The sequence below is a fragment of the Phocoena phocoena genome, chromosome 1 (assembly GCF_963924675.1).
Source record: "Phocoena phocoena chromosome 1, mPhoPho1.1, whole genome shotgun sequence".
In the NCBI taxonomy this organism is placed as follows: Eukaryota; Metazoa; Chordata; class Mammalia; order Artiodactyla; family Phocoenidae; genus Phocoena; species Phocoena phocoena.
This window is the reverse complement of record NC_089219.1, coordinates 113,921,122-113,936,088: the sequence shown is the minus strand read 5'-3', so window position 1 is coordinate 113,936,088 and position 14,967 is coordinate 113,921,122. Positions and strand designations below refer to the sequence as shown.

The following is a 14,967-nucleotide window of genomic DNA, read 5'->3' as shown; positions in this document are numbered from 1 at the left end:
GAAGTACATGCAACCCTCAGAAGTTGGGGACCCAAGGATGGTCAGGGGTGGAGATTTGCTGCAGACTCTGAGCAGACAGTCAGGGTTGCACTGTCTCTTTCGCGCAGTGACTAAATGGGTAAGTAACATCTAGTGGCACTGCTAGGGGAGGGGTCCTGGTGAGTCCCTTCCACCCCAGCCCCTGGCCTGTGGGAACTGCTGCACAGGTCTTTGCTCCAATCTCCTCTCTGCCCTCCCACCGCTTAACTGTGCTGACTTGCTGGTTTTGTTTGTTTCTTTCTTCAATATGTAAGGCTTCTAGCCTTATTTAGGGATACCATCAACTCTGTGCTTTCTTTGAAAGAGTATATATAATGCATAGGGTTTTGAGAGAGATGGGGGTGGAGGGAAGAGGCAGAGAGAGAAGGTATTTTTAAGAATTTGCCATGGAAAGACTAGTACATCTTAATCTTCCTCCAGGCTCAACTGAATTCCACTCTGAAGTGTTTAAGAGCAAAGCTTTGGAATCAAACAGACCCAAGACAGTACATGGAAAGCTGTTGCACGGTGGTGGGTTCAGAGTCAGAGCCACTCCTTGCCCAGACCTGGGCACTGAGGATTGGGCCCTGTGCCTGTGACCCTGACCCCCCTGTCCCAATGCAGCACCAGGAACCTAAATTGTCTGGCATCCCTAGACCAGAGGCAGCTTCCCCAAGGGGCAGGTTCTTCGCTCCCTTCTACCTTGTGGAATCCTGCTCGGTTGCTTCTTGGAAAGATTCCATGAGACGGATCCAAACCATAACCAAAGGAGGAAGAAGGCAGACTGCCCCCGCCCTGGGAGCTGGGGAGGGAGATGGAGCCCACACCCAGGACCAACAGGGAGGCAGAGGCAGATAATATAGCCTGACAGCCGGAGACCTAAGGCTGGGGCTTGGACGCCGGGCTGAGCTGGCAGAGTAGGTCTGGGAAGCTTTCCTGAAGGGTGGGAGGGTGGATCTGGGGTCAGATCAAAGGGGCCCCAGGCTGGGGAAAGGGCAGAGTGATCTGTTGCCTTTCTGCTAGGTTAGAACCCACCCCCATGCCCACTCTCCACTCCAAGGCAAGAACTGCCTCCTCCCAGCTTTGGAATCAATTCCCTGGGGCTCCTAGGAACCTAGCACCCGTGGGTCAGGGAGCTCATCAGAGGAGACTTGGCCCAATGAGACCACACTGCCCCCAAGCAGGGAGAAAGGCACACACTGTGTGTCCTTGACGCAGGATGGCTCCCTCTCTAGGCCAGCTACTGCAAGCTCGGTGGGAAGACTAACCAAAAGTCCAGATCATCTGGAGACCTGGAAATGTGTGGCTGACAGTCCTAGGGCACTGGGATTTAGGAGGCGTGAGACCGTGGCGAGAGGTTGGCAGCTGTGAAATCCAGGAGCTGCTGGCTCCTTTGATCCCCCAGGGGCGTGTCCCTGAGTATCCCAAGTGCCAAAGCTCCCGCTTGGATGTCTTTCCCAGGTTGGTGGAGAAGATGCAGGCGTGGGGGGGGGTGGTTGTCACAACAGTGTGTCATCAGCCTGGCGAGCTGAAATTCACAGACACTAGCCCAGTGCCCTTTGGGAATCCAGGCAGGCTGGGGGGCCCTGGTGGATGGGATGGGGTAAGGGGTACTGGGTTGGGGGGAGGCAGGGAGACTGTACAGTCTCTCTTTGACAGCTAACATTTTCCAGAGCTGGAGCCTACAGGGGAAAGGAAATCAGAGCTTCCCATTTCACACATCTTTTTCCCATTTTGTTCATGCTGCCCAGGGAAAGCCATTAGGGCTAGGTCAGTCTGGGGCCTCCCCCACCCTCCCATGTCTCCAGCCCTGCTATAAGGAGGGGTGGAATGGCAGGGTCACTGGAAGGACAAGGCCCTAGCCTGGCAAAGGGGCCAGACTCTGAACTCTTGTATCCCTTCTTAATTCCCTGCCTGCTCAAAATGGGAGGATGGGGGCAGGGACCAGGAATCTGGGCTCCTGGGGCCCTCCCTTACTCTGCTCTAATCCCCCTGCACCTCTGATTCTATCTCCAGGGAGTCTGGCCCACTGGCCCGGGCCTGGTCTGCAGCAGGAAGGGCCCTGGTGTTGGGGAAGCTGGCCCTTATTACCCGACTCTTGGGGCTTCAGCCTCCTTCCTGGAGCCATTAGCACAGCTGGTTTCCATAGGCCCCTAGGAGCCAGGCTGGGGGCCAAGCTACTAGGTCTTTTTTTTTTTTTTTTTTTAATTTATTTTTGGCTGTGTTGGGTCTTCGTTGCTGCATGCCGGCTTTCTCTAGTTGCGAAGAGCGGGGGCTACCCTTCGTCGCGGTGCACGGGCTTCTCATTGCGGTGGCTTCTCGTTGCGGAGCACAGGCTCTAAGCGCGCGGGCTCGGCAGTTGTGGTGCACAGGCTTAGTTGCTCCGCAGCATGTGGGATCTTCCGGGACCAGGGCTCGAACCCATGTCCCCTGAATTGGCAGGAAGATTCTTAACCACTGGGCCACCAGGGAAGTCCCAAGCTACTAGGTCTTACCTAAAGACAGTAGCTGCATTTGGGGGCTAGAGACAGGAGGGGAATGTGAGAGCTAAAGAGCTTTGAAGTGGTGTTCTCCCCAAGCTGGCCGACGTTCCTGAGTCTGACCCATCAGCCCCCTTACCCTGCCCACCGCCCCCACCCCCGCCAGGGACAGTGAGTCCAACACCCTCTTTCTGTCTCCATCCAGAACCTCAAAGCTCAGACCTGGGGCCCCCTCAGTTTCTCCTCTGGGACCTCGCCCTTCTCGCCTCCCTCCTGCCTCTTTCCTCTTCAATCCCAGAGTCTGATTATCTGGCCCAGTGCCCACCTTCTGCAGTTCAGGCCAGAGGAGGGATATAGCACCCATCCAATCTGCAGCCTTGCCGATTTCTTTCTTCCTCCAGAAACTCCAGACCATCTCAATGGAGAGGGGGGTTCTTTAGACACCTGGCTCTTCTTCCATTTGCCATCCTCAGAGAGTGGGAGAGGAGGCATCTGGGAGATGGCTCGGGCTCCCCAGAACCAGTTTGGGGCTAGACTGCAGGCTATTCATCTTTTCCAGGGTTAGCCACTGTCCCCAGGTGCCATGCAAACCCAGGTGTCCAGCCTGCCAAACCTGTCATAGCTACAGCCTTCTCCCTCCTGCCTTGGGCTGCCAGGGGTTAAGGGGCCAGTGCAGGGCAGAGAGTGGAAATGGCAGAGGGGTCTGGCCCTAGTCACTGCATCATAAAAGCTAAAAGGAGTTTAACTGCAGGTCTCGGTGCTGACTGACTTCTTCATCCAGCAGTGCTGCCCTGGGGGGATTCCTTCAGGAGGGGGGGAGGGGCCACAGCTGGCCAGAGTCAGGTCCAGGCCCATCCAGCTTCAGATGTTGGCAACTGCCACCAACAGTCCCGGCCACACTGAATCCCCACCTCAGCCTGGAGGTTCTCTGAGAAGCATGGAGGCTCCAGAGGAAGGGGAGTCGGATTTGGTACCTTTCACTGCAGTAGGAGAGAAAACTGAGCAGGGGCCTACGTGGAGAAAGGGATGACCTCCCATGCCAGACTGGCAAGAAGCAAAGTCTAGGTGGTAGAGCCACGGTAGAGGCACAGAGAAACAAAGAGCCCAGGTCAAGGAATAGAATCCGTGCAGTGGTGGCCAGGCCTTGTGCAGGGGGTCTCCAGGCTCTTCAGTGACTGCCCACATCGCTGCGCCTGCCCCCTGAAAAGGCGAGCAGAGCCAGGGGCCTCTCTCAGGCAAAAGAGATTCAATCCGAACGCTGTCTTCAGCCAGTGCATCCCCACCTCCTCCTTCTCCCCTCCCTTGCTCAGCCCGCCCGCGGCTCAGTGTGCCCGGCCCAGCCCTGAGGAAAGCGTTGGCGGGAGGAGCTGGGAACCAGGTAGCAGAGCCAAAAACAACAGAGGAGCCGCCTGGCTGCCTGGGTGCGGTGCAGATCCTCCCCTTGTCTAACTGTAATCCCTCCTATTACAGTCAGTCCCCTCCTCACACCCCGTGGCTCTGACCCTACTGGGCCATACTTACCTCCCTCTTTGCAGGGCCCTGGGGCTGACCCCAGAGGCCACTTGTCATCCCCTACCTCTGAGTCCAGCTGCCCCTTCCCCCGGTCACTCGGATTCTCTGCTCACGTCTTCCTTAGTTCACAGGGTCTCTCCCATGTGCCCAGATGTTCCTGGGAAATGAGTCGCCTCCTTTCTAGTTCTCTGCCTCCCAGCTTGCACTGTAGCTTGCTGGAAGCTCTTTTTTGGTCTAACTGCCATCCATCCTGTTGCAATGGCAATTTCATTTGGGGAGAATCAGAGCCGGCCTTACCAGATTTGAAAAGGGCTGGTCCCTAAACCCAGGGAGACACACGAATGGAACATCCCCTTCGGTACCGAGGATCAGAGCAGACTAGGAGGCAGGATGCTTAAGTCTACGCTTGGTGCTGAGTGGAATCCTGAGGGCTCAGGAAGGCCAGGAGACACAGCTGTCCTGCCCCAGGCACTCCCAACTCCCCTCTTCTACTTTCCGACTTCCCCACCCTCTATAGAAGTCCTGCTTTATTTGCTGCCCCTACCCTGAGTGGCAGAGACCCAGGTGTCCAGCCCCACCTGGGTTTAATTTCTACATGACTCCCAGCCAACAAACTCTGTGATCCAGCAGATGCAATAACACTGGTCAGGGTGAGGCCCTTCTACAAGTGCTGGCTTTGGCCAGAGAATCTCCTTGGTCCCGGTTGGGGGTGAGGGTGAGGGGTTCATGACACTCCCACTCTTCCCATCGCTCCTCCCCCACTCAGCTTCAAGGGAATGATGGAGAGGAGTGGGGGAGCCTCCTCTTCCCAAGCCCCCAGACCCCTCAATCGTGCCCGCATCTACATCTACTCACACCCACACTCTTGCAGCCATTCAGAGCCTGCCCATCTCCATTCCTTGTGCAAAACCAGCCACTTTCCTCATAGCCACACTGCAACGGGAACAAATCCCCAGAGTGTTTCTTTCCTAACTCTCTCAAGCCGGTTGGTTTCCTCCCCACCCCACCCCCATCCTGCCTCTGCTCCCCCAGCTTTTCTCACCAATTAAGCACCCTCCCCCACCTGAGTCTCCAAATTCCTAGGGAGAACCCCAAGAGGAGTATGACCAAGGCTCCTAGAAAGGGGAACGCGTTGCCCCAGGATATCTGCAGCAGATTTGGTCATAATTAAAAGGCCAGCGCCACTAGGAAATTCCTTCTCCTTATGGATCCCAGCGGGAAATTAAGGCCAGTTGTGACTGAATGACTGATGCTGGCTAAACTCCTCCCCATCGCCTTGTTCCAGGGCCCTAGTCCCTGCCCCTTGCCCCTAGGCTCCCCCAGCCTCCTCTGTTAGCCCCCTTTCCCGGTACCCCCAGCCCTCTCATCCCACTGCTCCCAACCCCAGTCCCCCAACCCCCTTCCCCTGAATCTCCCCTAAGCACCCCTTACACATGAGCCTCCATGCTTCTGTGGGGTAACAGGGCTGCTGGACGCTGAGACATCCAGCCTAGCTGCCCGGCACCATGCTCTGGACCCTCTGCCCACCTCCCTCAGCCAGGGTTGGGGTGCGGGGGCTGAAACTCAGGCCCAGAGTTGCCAAACCACAAGCACATCTGGAAAAAATTCCCCTCCCAGCCCGACTTTCTTTTGTCTTACTTCTGTCTTTTTGGAAATTCTGGCTGCCTGGCCAGTGGGGGGAGTGAGGAAGTGAAGGGAGGGGAGTGGGCCCAGGCCTCCTTCCTCCACCCCAGGGAGCCCCCACCTCCAGCCTCTCCAGTTTCCTCAGCCAGACCACATCCCTCCTCTGTGCTCCTGCAGGTCTAGGCTCCCTCATTCTGGTTGACCATCTTTTGAGCGAGGTTTCTACATCCTTCTCACAAGGCTTGTGGGGGAGAGGGCCACCACTGGCCCTTCTCTTTTGCAGCAGGAGGGATGCATATTGAGGAGGAGACTGGACTATTCTGGCTGGGGTCTCAAGAGGGCTGGAGTGGAGATGGACATGGGACCTGGGTGGAAGAGGTAGGGGGCAGTGAGGGGGAAGGAGAGAAAGCAGGAGTCTGCTTTCCGCCATGTTCCCTCCCCCAGCCTCTCCTCATCCCTTTGGCTGGGAGCCTGATTTCACTGTCAGAACCTAATCCCCCTCCCTTTACCTACAGCGTTGCTGGAGCCGGGTGGATGGGGGAGGAGCACAGGCTGTGCCTTAACCCCAGGCCCTAAGCACCCCCCAGGGACCACCCCCTTCCCTCCACCACCTCTGCTTTTGTCTGTCCATCCTCCGAGAGCCCTTCGACCTGCTGCCCCCTCACTTCCAGAAGACCAGGCCACCCGTACCCCCAAATAAACTCTCCCACACCAAACCTGGAACCCTAAAACCTGGAGCATCCAACTCCCTTCTTCAGAATTGACATTTTATTGGTTATTGCAGGGTGGGACCCTGTCAAGAAGTCCTTTCTACAGTCTAATCTCCATCCCTCCTGCTCCAGAGTCACCCTAGTTGCATTATTTTTTTCCTACACACCCGTAATTCAGAGATTTTCCTCTTTACAGCACAGAGTCTCGACCTCCAGTGTGTCTTTGGTAAATCCTCCAGCCCCTCTCCCTTGGCTCTCCTCCTCCGGGCTCCTCTCCAACTAAGGCCCCTACCTCCTTAGACCGTTCCCGGGCTCTAAGTGAAAGGGCTTAGAATCTCGGAGAGCCTGTCCTCTGCTCCACCCATGGCCACGCTGGCAGGGAGGGGCCAGGGCAGGAACCCAGGGCTGGGACCAGATGAGGGGCTTTTCTTCACCGTCTCGGAAGAAGCTGGGAGGACAGCTCCGGCAGGGTGGCGGGGGTGGGGTGCGGTACGGGCATCGGGGCCACGTGCACGGATTCGCCGAGGGCAGCTGGGCTGCAGTGTCCCTCAGCGCTAGACAGGCCCCCGGGTTCCGCCCGCTCAGGGTACCGCATCCTCTGCGGTCGGCGGTCTCGAGTCTCCCGGCCTGTCTCCGAGGTTCCCTGCCTGACTTCCATTTGTTTCTCTGTCTCCTGGCCCTCTCCCCCGGGGTCTCGCTCACTCCCACTTGGGTCTCCGCGGGGAGCCGTTCCCTACCCCCTTCCTTTGATCTCCCACTTCAAAGCTGCTCGCGGCGGGGCGGCCTCTCCTTCCGCCAGTTTTACGGCTCAGAATGGTGACACCTGAGACCCCGCTCCGCCCCTTCCCCGGGGCACCCAGACTCCCCCCAACCTAGGTGGCAGCGCGGCGCGCCGAGGGCTCCGCGCCTCAGTCCCCGCCTCCCCTCCCTGCCGCCTACTGCGATTCCCTCGGGGGTCTGGGGAGCCGAGTGACAGAGAAAGCGCCGTAAAAAAGAGCTCGTGTCAAGTGATTGGCTGTGACCTCTGCCCTCCCCAGCCTGGCGCTCCAGGCTCTTGTTTAACCCTTCGATGCCCGCCCAACGCTTTAAGAAGAATGAGTCTCTTTGCTTAAACTTCCAGCGTCCGCAGGCGCTACTGGAGCCCGATACCGGGTGGGGAGTCGAGGGTGGTGGGTAGGGGGTGAAGCCCCCTCCCAGCCTCTTCGAGTTGTTCCAGTAGGGGGCGCCGTTGCCTCACTTAGGTGCCTGGCCCCTAAACCCCAGGGCTCCCCAGCCGGTCTCGAGTTCGGAGCGGTCACACTGGATCCAACTCAAGCTTCAGTGGAGCCGGAGCTTGGCCGCCCATTCTCTTCCCCAGCTCTGGCTTGCAAGCAGGGGTTCACCCGCCGGTGGTGTCGCCGGGTGTCCGGCGCCAAGGAGTCGAGCGCACCGTGTCAAGTTGGGCAGGGATGGGGAACAAGCGAGGTGCGACCCTGTGCCTCGGACTGCAGGGCATGAGAGGCCAGCATCTGTGCCCCGGGCCTAGCGCCCTCTCCTCTCGGTTGAGAGACCAGTCCGAGGACTATAGCCCTCCGTCCGCCTCCTCATCCACCCACTGGCGCGGGAGCCAGCAATCTCAGGCCCTCTCAGCGAATTCTGGACCCGCCCACTGGGCTAGATCCAGAGGATGGGGTGGGAGTGGGGGTGGGGTGGTAATGCAGGGCCGGGGCTCAAGGCCCCCCAGGTGGGGTGGATGGGGGGGCGGAGCGGGAGGCGGGACCACCTCATTCTTGGGCAAGGGCGGGTCCACAAAGGGTATAAAAGCTGCCCGCGCGAGAGCCCAGGCCGGCTTTAGGGTTGTCCTCGGACGAGTCCTGGTTCCAGAGTCTTACCATCCGGCGAAGGCGGCGGAGACATCTCTTTCGACTAAAGGACTCAGCGTCCAGTGCTCCAGCCGAAGGATCTAAGGGGACCGCCACTAGCACCGCCACCATGCCCAACTTCTCTGGCAACTGGAAGATCATCCGATCGGAGAACTTTGAGGATTTGCTCAAAGTTCTGGGTAAGGAGATTTTTGAGCGCCCGGGAGAGGAGAGGGGGCTCTGCCGAGGCCTCGGAGGTGGGTACGAGAAAGAAAGGGAAGTTGGAATCAGGGCGTGGGAAGCTGGGCGCCTGCATTCCCAAGAATAGGGGTCAGACGCCTGGGTCCCGGGGCGCTGAGCCCGAACACCTAAATCCTTCTTCCTCTGGCGGGGCGCCCACAGACGCCAACTCCTGCGGCGACTCAGCCTCTGAATCAAGTAGAAACCAGAAGCATGAGGTCGGTATTCCCTGGGGTGAGGCAGTGGGGTTCTCCGCAGTTCGGAAGCTGCAAACCCTGCATCCAGGCTGGGAGCCTGGGTCCCTACCCAGCCGAGCCTCCCACCCCCACCCCAGGCATTCCTGCCTCCTTCCCCTTGCCCCCCGCAGGTAACCCAATCCCCGGGCAGATTCCAGATCTCTCAGTGCGGGGCTCCACCCACCAGGTGATCCGTCACCGCAGGGCCCCCAGATACCCCTTTCTTCCCGTTTCAGAACTTTTCCACTCTGTTCCCCCCACCCTCCATCTGTGAGACAAATATTTTCCTACAGCGAGCAGCTCCAGAATCCTAAACTCGCTCTGGATAATTATCACTTTCTTAGATTTCAACAAATGGCTTCGTGTGAAACCCCAGCCATCCCCTCCCTTTGAGAAAATCCGAATTCTCTTCTCCCTGCCTCCCTGGAGACGGGCTGCAGCCCAGCTAGGTCTGTTGGTTAAAGGTGGAGGAAGTTGAATCTACCCAGACTGCCCTTCCCAACTCCAGTGTGCCCTCTGGTGTCTGGGGAGGAGGGGTGGGGAAAGCCTGGGCCGGCTGGGGAGAGGGCTCTGCAAAGAGATGGAGGTTAGTCAAGGACCCAGCCACTGGGAAGCCACCTGGAAACCCTGGAGCCATCAATTTCTGAACTGAACAGAGAGACCCCAGCTGGAATGAGCAGAGGGCACCCTGTGTGGGGCCGGGGGCTGTAGAAATGAGCCAGGAACTAGGAAGGGGCTGGAATGCAGTGAGGAAAGCAGGGATTTCCATCCTTCCTTACCATTAGTTCTGCTTGCAGTCTGACCACAGTATTTCTTGTAATCATGTCAGCCTTTCTTGCCCTACCCTTGTTGAAATTAAAGATCCAGGACTTCCCTGGTGGTCCAATGGGGACCCCACACTTCCAGTGCAGGGGGCCTGGGTTTGATCCCTGGTCGGAGAACTAGATCCCGCATGCATGCCTCATGCTGCAACCAAGATCCCGCGTGCCACCAAGATCCTGCCAAAGGATAACAATTTTCCCTTCAGAAAGCCTAGATGCCATTCCATCCCCCAACTTCTCTGGATTCTGGCCCCTCTCCCCAGTGGAGGAGGCAGTGGCCTGGCACACCCCCAGGCCCCAGCTGGAGGATAAGATCCCAAACCCAGCCCTGTTGTCTGTCTGTCTTCAGTCTGTTTGTCCTCCCTGCGGGGTCTCTCAGAGCCACGTGCCCTCCTCAGGGCTTGCTGTGGGGCAGATTGAAAACAGACCCGTTAGACAAACACAGTCCTGAATCAGCCAACGTTGGCTGAGCCTGGCCCCAGCACCACAGGTACCAGAAGCTGGCTGGAGGGGTGTCTCCTCTGGACCTAGCCTTGCTTCCGCAGGAATCTCAGTCCCTTCTCACCCCTCTTTGTCCTATGCAAGAGTCTCTCTCCTGGGGAGGGATGCTCAGGTATTTGGGGGATACCCGTCCCATCCAGTATGATGGTTACGACACATAGCTAGCAGCTCCTGTTCCTATAACGGGAAAGATGGATAACAGGATGGACTTCCCAGGTAGCACCAGAGAGTGAACTAGTCTTTTTGTCCAAGGAGGTGGAGTGGGATATGTCTCTTTTACCAAGTCAATTAGTCCTGGGAACCTCAGTCATTTCTCCCTGGACACAAGAGATTGGCAGCCAAGAAGTAGGCTCCTGGGGCTCCTGAGGGAGAGGGCTTCCTCCCACTCCCTTCTGTCTGGAATAGAGTGGGTCTGCTCTGGTGCCGAGGGGAAAGGGGATTTGTTTCTCTAGGGACCCAGGTCTGGAGGAGGGCCAGGGGGTCTGGACCGCATTGGGAGATAGGGAATCCCACTTGCCTGGCCCAGCCCAGCTTGGCCCCTCATCACACCCGTTGCTTCCCTGAAGCGTTCTGCTCCAGTTCAGGGCAGGAGGCCAGGCCAGGTGAAGGGTGTAGAGCTTGGACCTGGGCCCTGACTAGAGGTGCCTCCCTGCCTGCTTGACTTCCTGCCAGAGGGCTGCTCTCTCCGGCTCCTCCACTCCTTTTAAATAACTAGGGAATAGAGAGAAGGGCTCCAATCTGGGAAAGGATAGGGGGACAGGCACAGGGACTCTGAATCCACAGAGGCTGAATGAGAAGACCTGACCCCTGAAGTGGGGTGGGTGTTCCTGGAGTTGGGCCCACATCAGGGGAGGGGAGGGGAGTGTCCCTTTCTGTTCCAGGAGGGCAGGTGGGCAGGAATCCGATGCAGGGAACTTTGTCTGAGCCCCAGCTCTGGCTTTTTCTTTGCCTTCCTTTTATCAGTGAAAATAACAATAACAATAAGAGTAGCTATTGTTTCCTGAAAACATATAGATGTGCCTGGCACTGCTTGTGCTAGGGCCTAAACATACATCATCCCATGTGATAGGCTCTTGAAGAAGTTACTGTCTCCATTTTACAGTTGTGGAATCTAAGGCTCAGAGAGGTTAAGCCATTTGCCCAGGGTCACCCAGCCTGCAAGGGAGGGTGAGCCAGGTGGAAATCATGGCCTAATGGATCTTACTTATTTCACAGCCGGTGGTGTCCCCAGGCTGCTGACCATTCTGTAGGGGGAAACAGCTGTCCCACCTCTTCCCCTGCTGAGAATCCCTGCTCCTTCTCATCCTGGGGAGGGACAGAGGCTCAGCAAATAAAGGCCACAAGACAGGGGAGGTGAGTGGGCAGAGAGGGAAGTGGCCCCTACTCCAGGACGTGAGTAGTGAGGCCTGGCTGGGGAAGGCCTGCCCTGCACGTGGGCGGGGGTGCAGACGGAGTGACTCTGATGAGCCCACCCCAGCAGATGGTCTCCAGCAGGATGGACAAAGGACCAAAAGTGAGGTGAATTGAGCCAAGGTGAGCTGTCGCAGGATGAGAGGAATAGGGGGAAGCTGCCCCCAAGAACCGAGTGAAGAGCTGAGACTTGGGGATCCCGATCCAGGGCTGCTGACTCATCCAGGTGGGGCCGTAGCTAGAAGCAGAACCCCCAAGGGCGGGGCACTGCCTCTCTGTCCCTCCTCCCTGAACCCACCAGCCATCAGGGCTGTACCACCAGCCCTTCCTTCAAGGTGCTTTCTTGGACACCCAGGCAGCTTGCCCCTCTTCCCAGCCGCTCACAGTTCAGCCTGCTCCTGCTGTCCCTGGGGAGAGTGTGAGCCAGGCGCCTGGAGCACCCATAAGAGTCGAGCCTCTCCTCTCCCTCCAGGGGTGAACGTGATGCTGAGGAAGATCGCTGTGGCTGCAGCATCCAAGCCAGCAGTGGAGATCAAACAGGAGGGAGACACTTTCTACATCAAAACCTCTACCACCGTGCGTACCACAGAGATCAACTTCAATATTGGAGAAGAGTTTGAGGAGCAGACTGTGGACGGGAGACCCTGTAAGGTGCGTGCCGGGACGGGGTCCCTCAGGCTCATGGCATCTATTGCCCTGCCTCTCAACATGACATTTTCCAGTCTTTTCCTGGAGTCTTTCCTCCAGTTCCAATGGAGAAAGTCCCTAGATAGTGGTGGTGGGTAGAAAGGGGGTGCATCCCCTATACCTCTCACAGCATTGTCCCTGCTGTGGGCCCACCTCACTTGACCACCCTCTCATGCAGAGCCTGGTAAAATGGGAGAGTGAGAACAAAATGGTCTGCGAGCAGAGGCTTTTGAAGGGAGAGGGTCCCAAGACCTCCTGGACCAGAGAACTGACAAATGACGGAGAGCTGATCCTGGTAAGGCCTGCCTCCTCTCAGCGCAGAGCAAGCCCAGTGCTACCGTCAGAGATTTTCCGGGACATTCCAGGGTGCAGGAGATTTAAGAACAACTGTGGCTGGTCTCCCCATCTCCTATGAGGCTGCTGGGGCAGGACTAGGCTGTCCCTGTCCCATACAGTGTCCTTGTGCAAACGTAAAAGGGTGTCCCTTCCATTTGGAACAAAGGACATGCGCTGAGAGGTCCCAACAGTTCTCCGTGGGGATCTTCCTGGCTTGGGGAGAAAGACTTAGGATGGACCCCTGGGGCTGTATTGTCCTCCATCCCGTGATGCCCAGGCATTTTGTGACCAGCTCTTACCTGTCAGTCCTGAGCCGAGAAGTAGGTTTGGACCTGGAGGTCAAGCAGAGTACCTCCGCTCAACCCTCCTGCAACCAAGCACAGGACCCAGGCTAACAATGACTTCTCCCCTTTCAGACCATGACGGCGGACGACATCGTGTGCACCAGGGTCTATGTCCGAGAGTGAGTGGCTGTGGCCCAAGAGCCGCCAGAGCCTGCCACCAGCCCATGCTCCCTGCTTCACTGCCTCATGGGCTGCCCCTCCCCCATTCCTTCCTTCTAGGCTAGCTCTCCCCTCACCCCAGTCACTTCTGGGGGTGCTAGGATGTCTCCTGCAGGGGCTCTGCTTTTTTTGGCCCCCCCTTTCCTCCCATACACCAACAAAGTGGGATGGATGGCAGGACCCCAGATCACCCGTTCCAGAATCACTCCCCCCATCCCAAGTCAGCAGTCCCAGCCCCAACCAGCCCAGAGCACCGTCTCTCTCTTTTTCTGCAAGGGGACCTGAGGGCCCGACTGGGAAGACCGGCCCTCTGTCTTCCACTCTTTGTCCCTGTAGCCCATACAGTGTAGAATATTTATTGGTTAATTTTATTAAAATGTTTTAGAAAATAAAACCTGTCTCTGGCTCATTGGGAAGGGGTTGGGTAAGTCACCTGAGTTCAACTTTGCCTCTAAATTGCAGTGTGAGCGAGTCGATGTTTCAGCAGCACCGGTGCGACTTACACACCTGGGAGGGAACCACCTTCCCTTCACCTTTCTCATCACCACCCCCTCATTTGCTGCTGAATCCATGAGCATCACCTTCACTTCCCCTCCTCCAGCCTCCTTTGTCTCCTGCTCTGGCTTCCAAGGCCACCAGGGCCCCCCTGACTCTGAGCTGGCACGCTGGGGAACTGATTCCCACCTTCTCCCATGATGGTGACACAGCTTCCTCCTCCTCCAATTGTTCCTTCTGTCTCCTCCAACCCCAATCTGTGGGCAACCCTGGGCCTGGCCTTGGCTTCCCACCTGGTTCCAGACGAGCTCATCACCGCCCACGGGCTGGCCTTGCTCTTACCCAGGTATCCTCTGTGTCTGAGACAAACCCATCTCTGCCTTGAGATCCCTCACTCTGCCCCATCTGCCCTGTCTCCTGGGTCTTCCAGGCCCCTTGGGTCCTCCTCCCACTCACCTCACTGAGCCTCCACACTCAGGTCTGTCCCGTGTCTTCCCAAATTCCATCATCATCTCTCTCAAATGCCTGCCCTCCTTCCCCAGGCCAATGCCCTAGACCATGCTTTCTCACTGCTCACCTCCTAACTGGTTTGCCTGTTTGCTCTTTACATTATTATGCTGTGATAGGGCGAAATGAGCACAAGTGTTAGAATAAGAGAGGTTCAAATCCTGGTTCTGCCACTTGCTAGTTGTGTGACCTCAGACAAGTTACTTAGTGTCTCTGAGCTTCAGTTGTCTGGATTTTTTGTTTTTGTTTTCGTTTTGTTTTTGCGGTACGCGGGCCTCTCACTGTTGTGGCCTCTCCCGTTGCGGAGCACAGGCTCCGGACGTGCAGGCTCAGCGGCCATGGCTCACGGGCCCAGCCACTCCGCGGCATGTGGGATCTTCCTGGACCGGGGCACGAACCCGTGTCCCCTACATCCGCAGGCGGACTCTCAACCACTGCGCCACAAGGGAAGCCCCTTGTTTTTGTTTTTAATTGAAGTATAGTTGGTTTACAATATTGTGTTAGTTTCAGGTGTACAGCAAAGTGATTCGGATATATATATATATTTTTTTCAATTCTTTTCCATTTTAGGCTATTACAAAATACTGAATACAGTTCCCTGTGCTATACAGTAAATCCTTGTTGTTCACCTATTTTATATATGTTAGTGTGTGTCTGTTATTCCCATACTCCTAATTTATCCCTCCCCCATCCCCTTTCCCCTTTGGTAACCATAAATTTGTTTTCTATGTCTGTGAGTCTGTTTCTGTTTTGCAAACAAGTTCATTTGTATTATTATTTTTTTGGCCACACTGCCCGGCTTTCGGGATCTTAGTTCCCTGTCCAGGGAGTGAACCCTGGCCCCCTGCAGTGGAAGTGTGGAGTCCTAACCACTGAACCACCAGGAAATTCCCTGTATTATTTTTTAGATTTCACATATAAGTGATATATAATATTTGTCTTTCTCTGTCTGACTTACTTCACTTAGTATAATAATCACTATGTCCATCCATGTTGCTGCAAATGACAATATTTTATTCTTTTTTATGGCTGAGTAATATTCCATAG

The 14,967-nt window shown here is 56.6% G+C and overlaps 1 protein-coding gene across 1 annotated transcript; it reads left to right on the top strand.

Annotated features, from left to right (window-relative positions):
• The first annotated feature begins 8,175 nt into the window (after nt 1–8,175).
• CRABP2 (cellular retinoic acid binding protein 2) lies at nt 8,176–13,311 on the top strand. Its single transcript, XM_065882352.1, has 4 exons — nt 8,176–8,384; nt 11,865–12,043; nt 12,258–12,374; nt 12,832–13,311. The coding sequence occupies exons 1-4, from the start codon at nt 8,315–8,317 to the stop codon at nt 12,880–12,882; spliced, it is 417 nt and encodes a 138-aa protein (XP_065738424.1). The 5' UTR covers nt 8,176–8,314; the 3' UTR covers nt 12,883–13,311.
• Nucleotides 13,312–14,967: the final 1,656 nt, after the last annotated feature.

Bases quoted from the DNA above. Each gene is read 5' to 3' on its own strand.
- CRABP2 (XM_065882352.1), top strand. From the start codon at position 8,315: ATGCCCAACTTCTCTGGCAACTGGAAGATCATCCGATCGGAGAACTTT. The intron at 8,385-11,864 runs GTAAGGAGATTT...CTCTCCCTCCAG, and splicing joins GGATTTGCTCAAAGTTCTGG to GGGTGAACGTGATGCTGAGG. The intron at 12,044-12,257 runs GTGCGTGCCGGG...CCTCTCATGCAG, and splicing joins TGGACGGGAGACCCTGTAAG to AGCCTGGTAAAATGGGAGAG.